The sequence below is a fragment of the Aethalodelphis obliquidens genome, unplaced genomic scaffold, assembly GCF_003676395.1.
Source record: "Aethalodelphis obliquidens isolate GAN/ISIS:26980383/991018 unplaced genomic scaffold, ASM367639v1 scaffold11, whole genome shotgun sequence".
Classification (NCBI taxonomy): Eukaryota; Metazoa; Chordata; class Mammalia; order Artiodactyla; family Delphinidae; genus Aethalodelphis; species Aethalodelphis obliquidens.
In genome coordinates this window covers 19,669,578-19,682,056 of record NW_020837955.1, presented here as the reverse complement: position 1 = coordinate 19,682,056, position 12,479 = coordinate 19,669,578, and the positions used below count along the sequence as shown (strand labels likewise).

Genomic DNA, 12,479 nt, shown 5'->3' with positions numbered 1-12,479 from the left:
CTATCCAGTGCCTGGCCTGAGGCCAGGATAGGCATTTGGTTCCCAGGAACAATAGTCACACACATCAGGGGCTGCTCTAAGTTGGGGAGGAGGCCACACCCCCTCCCTTTCTCATGAGAATCTTTTATTTGCCCCAACTGAAGGGTGGGCACGGGGTGTTAAATAAGAACTGGAATAGGTGGGGACACTGTACAGAGGGGCCCAGGAAGGGGGCTGGTGGGTGGGCAGCAGTTCAGTGCACCTGAGGCTGGGGATGTCCGTGGCAGAGCCCTCCTGGTGGCTCAGGAGGGGGGCCCAGCTTCTCTGCTTCCTGTTCCACCGACTGGCTCCCGTATGCACTGTCCTCCTTCACCTCTGCTGGGGGAGTGGACACGGGGAAGGACATAGGGAAGAGTCAAGGCCTCAAGCCTCCCACCCTCCAAGCCCAGATCCACCTTTGAGGTAGGGCCCCTTTACCTGTGCTAGGCAGCTTTTCTCGGGTCTCAGGACCTCTCAGCAGCCTCACTCCCTCGTCCAGGCCCATGTCAGACAGGGCATCCAGCAGGCCCGCCAAGTCCCCACCAGCCAGCTGAGGAGAAGGACAAGGCAGGAGGCTTGAGTCATGGTTAGGGTGTGGTGTCCGCAGAGAAGCACCAGAGACCTGAGGCTGGGGCATGGAGCACGGGACGGGGACCGACTGACCTTGTAACTGCGTAGGAGACTGCCGCTGGGTGAGGCCGTCTTTCGATATGTGTCCACCAGACTGCGCAGACCCAGCCGTTCTGCCAGCTCTGCCCAGCTGCCCTGGGCTCCTGGCCCGTCTAGCAGATGCTCCAGGTTCTGTAGGACTGTATCCTCGAGTGGCATCTCTGGCCCTGAGGGGGACACACACATACCATGTTAGTTACCCCCCAGAGATGGGCAAAAACACAGCTGAATGCCACCTTTCTCACATGGTAACCTGATAGATAAGGCAGGAAGGGCCACTGGGGGGCAATGGACGGAGGACAGGGATGGAGGAAGGGAGACCTCCTTGAGTGGCCCTGAAGGAGAAGAGACCTCTGTGAGCAGGGGTCTGGGGTCTGGCATCTGGCAATGGGTGGGGAGATCTCACCTGCAGGGCTAGGTGGGGTCAGGGGGGGCGCCATGGTGTCCTGAGCAGCATTTAGCAGCAAGGTCTTCACCTGGGGAGACAGCCTCAGCCTTGACTACCTCCCATCACAGTCCTTAAGCCCAGGTACCAGATACTCAGGACCCATCTATAAGCCCAGCTGCCCCATCCCCTGGTACTTCTAGTCCCAGGCTGGCCTCACCTTGCTGCTGCGAGTGAGGTCAAGAGGTGTGTGGCCCCGAAAGCTGCCTCGGGTGTCCCTCTCAGGGCCCTCAGAATCTGAGTCACTACCAGAGGTGGGGGGCGAAGGCAGTGGGCACAAGGGCTCCTCGTTCTCTGCATGGATGTCGGCACCTGGGTGAGGGGATAGTCATGGAGAAGTACAACAGGAGCCCACATTAAGGATGCAAAGTGGGGGGACTGGGAGGCCCCGCTTTCGTTCCCCCCAGCCCTGTTCATATGCCCCTGAGAGTGAGACTGACCGGCCTTCAGAAGGAGGCGGGTGAGGGTCGGGGATCCCAGTCCAGCTGCCAGGTGTAGGGGCGTGTTTCCCGCAAAGGTACGGGCATTCACATTGGCCCGGAGCTGTGGGGTGCAAAGGAGTGGTTGATCACAGCACCAACTGATTGGCTGTCCCTCCGCCACACCCTCCCCATCCCTAGTCCCTCCACACCCTTGGCTCCATGCCTTCCACAATCCTCAGACCCACCTTGGTGACCAGATGGGTGACCAACCCCAGCTCCTCCATTTCTGTGGCTAGATGCAGGGCTGTTCGGCCCCCCTGCCGCTCTGCAGCCTCCACTTCAGCTCCGTTGTCCACCAGCAGATCCAGGCACTCGGGGCTTCGGGCACGGACCGCCAGGTGTACAGGGTACAGTCCTAGTGACACAGCATGCTCAGCCTGCAGCTGTGCTCCCAGTGTGACCTCCTGACCATTTGACCTCGATGCCTCATGTCCACTACAGGCACTCACCAGGTACCCTCTCTGGTCCCCACCCTTGCCCGCTGGTCCAGGTGATGAACTCACCTTCAAAGTCTGGCAAGTGCAACAGTTGGGGCATGCTGGGAACTCCACTCCGCAGAAGGGTGCGCAGCACGTCAGGGGCACTGGCACGTGCCCGGAGTGCCAGGTGCACGGCTGAGTCTCCATGCCGATCCAGCAGTGCTGGATCTGCGCCCACCTGCAGCAGGAAGCTCACCACGCTGGTCTGCCCGGTGATCACTGCCAGATGCAGGGGCGTCTGGGGAGGCAGGCAGAGTGAGCCAGGCCTGCTCCTGGCCTAGACCCACCTGACTTCCAACCCCTACCCCCTCACCAATAGATGCCCCTCACCTGGTGCAGGTGGTTGGTGAGATTAACAACGCCGAGGTGCGGGGCGTGGTAGATGACGTGGGCTATTTGCTCAATGACGCTGGTCTGCCCGTGGATGATGGCCAAATGCAGCGGCCTGGGGGTTGGGGAGTAAGACTCTGGCCTAGTGAGCCCAGCAACGCAGCATCCTTCACTCTCAAAACCCCACCACCTCCACAATCTCTCTCCCTCGGCCCCGCCCAGCCCAGACGTCTCCAAGGACATCGCTGCACCTGAACTTAATACTGCCGAGCACCTTTTGCGCTAAGTATGTACTATTATTGTGCCCCTTTAAAACTGAAGTGTGCAGAGATTAAGTATCTTGGACAGAACTAGAGCATAACGAGGCCAGGCTTGAAACCGGGTCTGTCCAACTCCAGAGCCCTGGCTCTTTTTAAGTCCCTTTCCTGCCCCGCCCCCCCACGACCTTCCACCGCGCCAAGCCCAGGACCCCGCCCGCCCGGCCGCCCGCCCTCCCACCTACGTGTCTCCGTTCTCGTCCTGCGCGGTCAGCAGGTGGCGCTGTCCTGCCAGCAGCGCGCGCGCGTCTGCCGTGACGCCGTAGTCGAGCAAGGCTCGGGCGCTGCGCTGCGCCAGGCCGAACAGGCGCGCGTTGTATTCCCGGGCTGGGGGCGACAGGGGGTGTGGGCATGGGCTAGGTCCCCACCCGCAGCGTCCCGACCGCCCGGATTCCCGAGGCCGTACCTCGATGCAGCAGCTCCGGGGCCTGTTCGCGTTGGAGGGTCCCGGAGGGGGCGCTCAGCTCTGCTGCTTCCTCCCCAGCATCCACGCTAGGCGCCTCGGAGGCCATCTGCGCCCCGCCCCCGCCTCCCGGGTAGCAGCCCATTGGGGCCGCACCGGACTGGTAGGGGCTGTAGGCCAAGGAGGAGGAGAAAAAGCCGAGGCTGCCACCTGTGGACACAGGCAGGACTGTGGGGAGGGGGCACCAGGAGGACTCTTCCAGATTTCTTCCCCCACAACTTTTCTCCCCTTTACCCCTCCCTCATCCATTCCCCTTCCTGCCACCAGCACTCACCTCCTCCTCCAGCTCCTCCATAACCCCCAGCCGAGCCCCCAGAGCCTCCACCCATGTGGGAGCCACCCCCAAAGGGCTGGGAGAAGGTGGGCAAGGCTTTCCTCCGCTTCCGCTGCACCTCCTCCTTGTCTGGGGGGAGAGGCAAATGAGATATTAAAACCCCAACTCACGCCTTGCCTCAAGAGCCCTGTCCCATGTTTGGTAATGGCCTTTCCCCTGAAAGCCCTCAGGCTGGCTCCTAGGGTCACCTCTTACTGGGACCTTCCCTACTCCTGATTTGACTCATGGGTCCCCTGATCTAGTTCTTGGGACCCTCCAGCCAAGCCCCCACCCTCCAGCCCCCGTGGGATCTTCAGCCCAGCTCCACCTTCCACCAGAGGATAATAGGTGAACTGTTTGGAGTCAGAGACATCCCCCCCACGCTTGCGTTTCAGTTGCAGGAACACAGTTACAGGACGCTCAATCTTCATCTTGTGATAGGGAGGTGTCCGGAACACAATGGCATACTAGGGGGAAAGAGAACATAAGGTGTATTAAGGCCTTGGCCTAGTTTCGGCCCAGGCCCAGCCCTGGCCCTAGGGTACCTGTTTGTGAACATCTGTGGGAGAGAAGTCCCCGAAGGCCTGCCATCCATTCTCATCATCCTCGTAGAACCGAACCTCAATGTCATCTACAGGGGAAATTGAAGTTTGGCCACAGCTCCTAGTAGAATCTCCAGGGCCATTTGTCCTGGAGCTGTCCCGGTCCCCAAGCTTGATACCCAACATCCCTAGCTCCCAGCCTAGGCTCCAGCCTCACCTTTCTGCACCTTGTCACAAAGCAGATAAACCTCATCTCCACCCCGCACAGAGCCAGCTGTCTTGTCCATTCGAGAAATCTTCAGGTTTGAGGCTCCAGGAGACTCTATGGAGATGGGATATCAATTACTTGAGAGGATATAATAGCCATGGTCCCAATTATGGAGCCAGGGGCTTTGTATTATCTGAACAACCCCAAGAGGTACAGGAACTGCTAGTATCTTCATCTACTCAAGATGGAAGCCATACTCAGAGAGGGGAAGTGACTTGCTCAAGATCACTCAGTTCATACATGGTGGGGCCAAGTTCAAACCCAGGCCTATCTGACTCCACAGTTCAAGGTTGCCCTCCATGCTCCCTCTGGCACCCAGGCCCCAGGTGATCAGGATACTCACTGCTGTCATGGATGGGTTGAGAGATAACTGGCTTCAGGGGCAGAGAGAAGGAGCCATCACTGGCTCGAAGGAAGGCAGAAAAGCGCAGCCGCACAATGCTCAGATCCATCACCTTCTTTAGTTCCTTGGCCTCCTGCTCCAGCTCCCGACGCTCGGCCTCTGGGCAGCGGGCACACATGTGACCCCTGGAGTCCTCCTCCTTCTCTACTCCTTCCATGACCACCTCCCATGACTCCCTCCATGTCCTCCATACCCGTAAGGCCCTGGGGCCTGGAGCGAAGCCGCTGTCTCTGAAGTTTTTGTATCATAATCTCCATCATGTTCTTCTTGGTCACATGCAGGACACCCAGGTTGTTAAATCTGGGTAGGGGAGGGGAGGAGTCAGAGGCCTTGCAGGCAGTTCTTTCCTCCTGAGGCACCCTCCCCACTGCCAGGGCTCAGCTCAGCTCTACTTCCTCTAGGAAGCTTTTCTAGTTTTCACTTGGGGCCTTGGGTTCTAGGGCCAACCAGGGTCTCTCCCCTTGGTCAGATGCTAAGCTCACAGAGGTGGGCTGGGGCCTAGAACTGGCAAGCAATGAGGGGGCACGCCAGTGGAGACCAGGGGTAGGGGGCACCTACTGGGCAGTCATATCCTTGGGCCCCACAGACACTGCGCAGACCCCCAGCTCCGAGCATTGCTTGCCCACCAAACTGTGGGCGTGAGCACGAGGCGGGTCACTGTGTGTTACCAGGTCCACCTCTATCTTGGCCGGTCCCTCGTAGTTACAGATCTGTGAGGGGTGAGGGCTGTCAGTAATGCCCATGAATACACTGTCCACTAGCCCACCCTCCAGCACTATCCTGGCTCACCTTGACAGTGGGATACGTCTTCCGACCCTTCTCGCTGGAGGCACCTGGCAGCCCTCCGTGGGAAGGGCCTTCACAGCCATATCGAAATCGGAAGCCTCGCTGAAGGTGCCAGGGCACAGTGACATTGTGACCAGGACAGACACCAGCCCCCCATCCCCCCCAGCCAGCAGTGACCATAATGACTGGATGTGTGTATCCTGAATCACAACCACACCACTGTGATCAGCAGCAGCTAACCATCCCAACCCTAAGTGGGTCTGTGTCAGTTACCCTCCCTGTGGCCACCCAGCTGCAACTACCCCACTCGCCCCCAAAGCTGAAGCCATCCCACACTATCCCTTCCACTCGCTCACCTGCTTAGGCTGTTCCACGATCACCAGGTAGGGGCCATCAGCTGGGGACAGAGGGGCCTTGCTGAGCCAGGATCTCTGAGCCCACTCCCAAGGCAGAGGGCACATACTCCTCCCTTCCCCTCCCTCCAAGACAAGGGGAGGTCAGGGGACTTACTAACCTGTCTCTGGGGCTGGTTCCTTGGGTCCCACCATGGACGGGTTGAATTTGAAATCATCATATTCAATGATGCCATCCAGACCCTGGTTTGGAGACAGACTGGGGTGGCAGCTGATTCTGAGCCACCCCCAGAGCCCTCCACCTCTCAGCTCTGTAAGCCCTCAGTAATGACTCCCTCTCCTCCCCAGGCCCATATGAAAGCTCCTACTGTAAGCAGTTTGTAGACAGACTGACAGGCAGGGTGAGATAATCTGAGGACATTACAGGTGTCGGGGAGTAGATGGCACTCCGAAAGATGGGCAGACAAGCAGACAGGCACGGGGGGGCAGACGGCCGGCTTTGGGGCCAGGCGGCGTGACTCACTGGGTCGTAGCAACTGTCCATGTCTCTGGGCTAGGCCCGGCTCTGTCCGGTGGCTTCGGCGGGTCCTGTTCCCCAGAGTTTCAGGCGCCCGCCTTAGGTGGGGAGGAGTGGCGGGGGTAGGGAGAGACAGATCAGGACGGGAGTTGGGGGAAGAGGGGGGCCCAAATTTGGGGGAGGGTCCGATCTCCTCCAGCTACCCGTCCGGGTGTGGCGGGCAAGATCCGGTGGAGGGCGAAATCTGGAGCTGGGCTGGGCCGGGCCGGGGAAGGGGCAGGAAAGTTAGAACAGCTTAGGAAAGTCCCGAAAATACCACGGGGAGGCGGGGCCGGAGGGGGCGTGCCTGGAAATGACGCCACTGGCCACTCCCCCGAGGCGGGAGGGGCGCGAGGTCTTCTCGCTGGCCTGCGGGCGCCCGCAGCACCTCTACAAGCAGAGGAGCGGCGAGACCTAGAGAAGGCCCCGCGGGGTTGGGGGCCACCTCCTCCCTCCAGAGCAGGCGCCAGGGCCTGGAGGGTCTTTCAAGGCCGGGGGAGGCTACTAGTCCGGGGCCAGGCCCGCCTCCCGTCCCCTTCCCCTCCCCCGTCCTGGAGCAACCTCGGGATTTTCTACTCCGAGAGAGGCCACGGCTGATTCACCCCGGGGGGTTTTGGGGGGATATTCCTACTGTAAGGAGGCCTCCTCCCCGAAGGGCTGTAGGCGGGGGCTCTTCCCAGTCGGGGGCCCCGGGGTTCTGCCCCGAGAACCGGTCTCTGGGGCCACGGGGCGGCGGGAGGAAAGGTGTCTCCTCCTTGGGATGGGTTCCTCTATTCCCTCTCCCCGAAACATCTGTACAGCTGTTGATTCCCACACCGCACCTGCTTTGGGGGCCCACGCCCCCCCCAGTCCCATAGCCGTGTGTAATGCATGTATGTGTCTGCATCACAGGTGTACAAGTGTGTTTCGGCCCATGTGCTTTTGTGTGCATGGTGTGAACATGCGTGTACAGGTGAGCGTCCTTTAATCAGTGTGGACACATGTCTGAGCATGTATGTAAGGGCACAGGTGAACATATCTTTGAGTTTCTGCGTGAAGGGTATGGGGTCCAGGCACCTGTGCCCGGGTGAGTGTGTTTTGCGTGTGCATGTGTGTGTGAGTCTGAGTGCATGGACGACCCTTTGCACCCGCCGGTATATGTGTAGATGTACGTACGGCCCGCGTCTTTGTACAGGGATATTGATGTGTATCCGCGTGTCTTGTTCGTGTGCGTGCTCTCTGGAGTGTGCAGATGCCGCTCTTAAGCTCTGGGGTTCGGTCAGCTAAGGGCCCTCCTCCTGCCCTTCCCGGCGTCCCGCCACCCAGGGGTCTGAACCCAGCCACTCACCGCGGCGGCGGCTCCGGTTCCGGATTCTCTCCTTGCCCGACCCACCTCGGACGGGTCGCGGCACCTCTCCAACCACCCGGACTCCAGTCGGGAAAGCCCCTTTTCGGCCCCCAGGAGGGGGGAATTCCCGTGACGTTTCCGTGCGTCACTCGCCATGCCCTTTTTTATTGGCTGAAAGTTTAAGTCCCGGACTCGCGCAGCCAATCAGGAGTGGCTCAGGCAGCCCCTCAGAGGAGAAATATTTGCGCAGCGCGGGAAGCAGGAGTGAGAATGACTCTCAGGCGCTGGCTCTGGCCTGGGGACCAGTCCGCTGCGGGATCCGCTGACCGAGTGCCATTCCCCAGTCGAAGGACCCGGCTCCAGTCTCCTCACCCACCCAGGCATGTCCCAGCCGGCTGGCAGCCCCCGCTGCTGCTCGGCTTTATGGTGCGCCTAATACTTGGCCACTTCTGAAGCCGGGGAACCCCAAGGGGAAGCTGGTTTGCCTCAGCCCTCTGGCCCCCCGCCCGGAGCGGGGCCCCGCTGCCGGGAAGACTTAGGGGAAGAGGGAGGAAGTTGATCTTGCAGTCGGTTCCAGAGTGCCATCTGGTGGCCTCTCTGGAGCCGCGAGGAGACTCCGTAATCTTCTCTTAATCAGTCTTCCCTGGAAGCGACAATCTGTACCTAAAACTTGTTCTATAAATGGCAGGTTAACAGCTGGCCAGACTTTCAGACCTGAACTCAGGTCTGCGCCGCGTAAGAGAAATGAGTTGTTTATTTGGGGGACTCAGGCCTTGTTCATCGATCACGGAGATTTGGAATATTAGAATGGAAAAGGCATCCAAAATTAATAGTTAATACTTCCTCCGATGTAGGAAATTGCCTTTTATACAGTTTCCAATGTCCGCTTCGACCCTTCTAGTGGCAGCAAGGTCAGTACAGAATTTCACAAGGTGCTGAACTCCGAGGCTGGACATTTCTGGTTGGTAGAATTTTTTTTTAGGAGGTGCCATGAGTAATCTCCATTCTTGCAGGCGTCCTCCCTTCGGCTCACCGAGGTAGAACACAGGCTGTTGTTTCAGATCTTTCCTGCAACTTGCCCCTGACCTTAATAATGGAATTACAGGCCTGCAGTAGCTCTGCATAAAGGGAGACTATTATGGCCCTTGATTTGGGATATTTCCTGTCACTTCCCCCTCTTCATGTTGCCTGCAAATGGAATGTGCCAGATACTGTGTTAAGATACTTTAGTATAAATTCTTATTCTTCCTCCCAGCAGCACTAGGAGGTAAATATTACCTTTACTGATAAAGAAATTAAGGCTCAGAGAGGTGAATTAACACAACCAAATACACAGCTAGAAAGGGACAGAGTGAGAATCAAACCCAGTCTCTTAACTCTAGGACAAAGCTCTTTCCCCTAAATTTGTATAAAACAAAGCAGGCCTTTCCACTGCACTGTGGGCCTCCAAATAATTTGTCAAAATCCAGGGATATTGTCTACTACCTTCCCCTGGTAAATCAGACCCAAAACCGTTAAATTAAAATGGAATGAGGTTAGATTGGTGTACTACAACTTAGTGAACCTGTGCTAGTTACCATTGATTACAACTGTCCTTTCAAAGTGCTCATAAACCAACAGCTGAAATTGGCATGAACACTTCTAGTCTCCAAAATGTCTCTAAAAGCAACCCTAGGGCTTGAGCTATTCTTTTTTATTTTATTTTATTTTATTTATTTATTTATTGGCTGCGTTGGGTCTTCCGTTGCTGCACGCGGGCTTCCTCTAGTTGCAGCGAGCGGGGGCTACTCTTCGTTGCGGTGCGAGGGCTTCTCATTGCGGTGGCTTCTCTTGTTGCGGAGCACAGACTCTAGGCACGCAAGGTTCAGTAGTTGTGGCACATGGGCTTCAGTAGTTGTGGCTCACAGGTTCAAGAGCGCAGGCACAGTAGTTGTGGCACGCAGGCTTAGTTGCTCCAGAGCATGTGGGATCTTCCCGGACCAGGGCTCGAACCCATGTCCCCTGCATTGGCAGGACGATTCTTAACCACTGCGCCACCAGGGAAGCCCAAGGGGTTGAGCTATTCTAATTATGAGATTCTGAGCTGTAATTTCTTTCTATTTATTTATTTGTTTATTTTTGGCTGCATTGGGTCTTCGTTGCTGCATGCAGGCTTTCTCTAGTTGCAGCAAGCGGGGGCTACTCTTCGTTGCAGTGCACAGGCTTCTCATTGCAGTGGCTTCTCTTGTGGAGCACGGGCTCTAGGTGCACAGGCTTCAGTAGTTGTGGCGCATGTGCTTAGTTGCTCTGCGGCATATGGGATCTTCCCGGACCAGGGCTTGAACCCATGTCCCCTGCACTGGCAGGTGGATTCTTAACCACTGCACCACCAGGGAAGCTGTAGTTTATCTGAAGATTTAAAAAAAGAAAAACCTTTATCATAGAAAGTTTCAAACATATATAGTGGAGAAAATAGTATAATGAATCCCCATGTACTCATCAGTCAGCTCCAACAATTCCCAGTGTTGTCCTGGAGATTTTAACTGACTCAAAGTTTATTGTTAGTTGCTATAGCCTCATCTGTCTCTACTTAAGAAACCTCTTCATTGTTTCACTAATTTCCAACCTAATGATTATCTCTGTTTCTGTACCCAGGCCTAGCACTACTGCTGGCCCAGAAGAGAGGCACCATAAATTCGCTCCATTCACTCACCAATAAATAGGGAGGGCCTATTCTAGAAATCAGTGTCCCTATTTGAAGACAAAAATCAAATGGTTGTATAATATGTCAGTTGGTGATAAGTGCTACAGAGAAAAATAAAGTAGTAAGAGTATAGAGAGTGACAAATGTTTTCTGTGTAGCAGTCAGGGAAGTCTTCTCTGATGAGGTAACATTTGAACAGTGACTTGAAAAAAGTGAGGGGGTGAGTTATGTGGATATCTGAGGGAAGAGCATTCCAGGTGGAGGCACCAGTAGTGTAAAGGTCTGATACAAATGCGTTTGGTATATTTGAGGACCAGCAAGGTTAGTTAGGTAGGTGAGAAAAAGTAAGAACTTTGGATTTTATGCTGAATGAGATGGAGATCCATTTGAGGGTTTTGGGCAGTGGAGTGAAAATGATATGACATGTATTAAAAGTATCCATTTGGCTGCTGTGTGGAGAGTAAAGGGTAGAGAGTATGGGACTAGAATGAAGGAGGGAGACCAGTAGTCCAATAGATGGTGGCTTAGACTTGAGTGGTAGTGGGTGAGGGTGGGAGAAGTAGTCACATTCCAGATAGATTTGAAAGACAGAAGCAACAAGACTTGCTGAGGGATTGGGTGTGGGATGTGGGTGGTGGGGTGTGGGCATTGGTATAAGAACCTAGAAGAGATGAGGGGTAGTTGTACATAAAGTCAGAGTGATGGATGGTATTTAAAGTTTCGACAGTGGACATCACCACACGATTGAATGTGGAGAAAAGAAGTTGACAAGCACTGAGCCCTGGGGCATTCTTTTTGGGTTTTTTTGGCAGCGTTGGGTCTTCGCTGCTGCGCGCGGGCTTTCTCTACTCTTCGTGGCGGTGCACTGGCTTATCATTGCGGTGGCTTCTCTTCTTAAGGAGCACGGGCTCTAGATGCATGCATGGGCTTCAGTAGTTGTGGCTCATGGGCTCAATAGTTGTAGCATGCAGGCTCTGTAGTTGTGGCTCACGGGCTCAGTAGTTGTGGCTCGCGAGCTTAGTTGCTCTGCAGCATGTGGGATCTTCCAGGACCAGGGCTCGGACCTGTGTCCCCTGCATTGGCAGGCGGATTCTTAACCACTGTGCCCCACCACTACTTTTGAGCTGAGGAAGTGTCATAGTAAAGACCATGGGGTTTAGAGTGAGACAGACCTGGGTTTGAATCCCAGCTTCCTAACTTCCCAGGAATTTGGCCTCTCTGAACCTGTTGCCTCATCTGTAAGAGGAGTAAATACCTCTACAAGGTTGGGTAAGCAGTGCACTTAATATTGACATATATTGGTGTTCCAACAATGTCACTTCTCCATGTTAGGGTCTTAAAAGTCTCTAGCTTTCCTCTGGACTTTTTGAAACCTGCTATCCTAGAGTTCTTATAGGAGACATCATTAAGACCAGCATTTCCCTTCAGATTATTCTATTACTTTCCCACAAGTTTTGTCACTTCCACATCATCAGCCATTCTTTGTTGGTCAGAATTAAGGCCCGAATATTAGTTCTTCTTGTAGTTTCCCTTGCCTGACAGAGACAACACTGTCAACAACACAAGTCACGTATGTCAGTTGATCTTTCTATAACAGAATGAGGCTTCCGACAAATGTTTTTCTTTGCTTGCCAGCGAGGAAGGGTTCAGTTTGCAATTACTCCAGCTTCTTTCCCAATATTTGTAGACTGAGGGATACAGACTTTTCATATTCCTTTGTTCATAGGATGGCCTTCAGGTTTCTATACAGTAGTCAATGTTGTTTCCCCCATAGGGAAACAAGCTTCTGAAGGCAGAGCTGTGGGGCTCAGAAGGGAGAACAGAGATGTTATAGCTGAAGCCAACGGCCCTAGTGTTAACCTGACTGTAGTTCCGGGCTTTTCTGCACTCATACAGAAATGTGCAAAGGAGGAGTGCAGTCTTACTCCTAATTTTCCCAGGGGCAAGGCTTCTAGTTAGTGTGGAAAGCAGGCATGGTCTGGACTACTTGCAGAAGGAAGGGAAGAGGGAGAAACTAGTGTAAGAGCTGCAGGACTCATGTCAGT

General features: G+C 55.2%; 1 protein-coding gene across 7 annotated transcripts; it reads right to left on the bottom strand.

The window, feature by feature from the left end:
• Positions 1–72: 72 nt before the first annotated feature.
• Positions 73–7,877, bottom strand: NFKB2 (nuclear factor kappa B subunit 2). Of its 7 annotated transcripts, XM_027112419.1 has the most exons (23): positions 7,752–7,877; positions 6,392–6,483; positions 6,030–6,111; positions 5,872–5,912; positions 5,519–5,617; positions 5,288–5,439; positions 4,923–5,029; positions 4,670–4,828; positions 4,276–4,380; positions 4,062–4,147; positions 3,845–3,983; positions 3,478–3,606; positions 3,147–3,353; positions 2,926–3,067; positions 2,424–2,538; positions 2,118–2,331; positions 1,800–1,969; positions 1,573–1,675; positions 1,293–1,444; positions 1,094–1,163; positions 682–854; positions 457–568; positions 75–357 (listed from the first exon to the last, which is right to left on the bottom strand). In XM_027112419.1, exons 2-23 carry the CDS (start codon positions 6,410–6,412, stop codon positions 233–235), a joined length of 2,703 nt encoding a protein of 900 aa, XP_026968220.1. In that variant the 5' UTR covers positions 6,413–6,483; positions 7,752–7,877; the 3' UTR covers positions 75–232. The 7 variants fall into 7 exon arrangements, with proteins under 7 accessions (XP_026968221.1, XP_026968220.1, XP_026968219.1 ...); XM_027112420.1 differs by lacking the exon at positions 7,752–7,877 and having other exon boundaries at positions 73–354; positions 6,392–6,664; XM_027112418.1 differs by lacking the exon at positions 7,752–7,877 and having other exon boundaries at positions 6,392–6,666.
• Between the last annotated feature and the right edge of the window lie 4,602 nt (positions 7,878–12,479).

What these genes read in the sequence shown, in the direction of transcription:
- NFKB2 (XM_027112419.1), bottom strand. Translation starts at nt 6,412, where the DNA reads ATGGACAGTTGCTACGACCCA. An exon ending in TCGTGGAACAGCCTAAGCAG is followed by an intron (nt 5,618 to 5,871) that starts GTGAGCGAGTGG and finishes TGGCACCTTCAG; the next exon opens with CGAGGCTTCCGATTTCGATA. An exon ending in CAGGACGAGAACGGAGACAC is followed by an intron (nt 2,539 to 2,925) that starts GTAGGTGGGAGG and finishes CCCAACCCCCAG; the next exon opens with GCCGCTGCATTTGGCCATCA.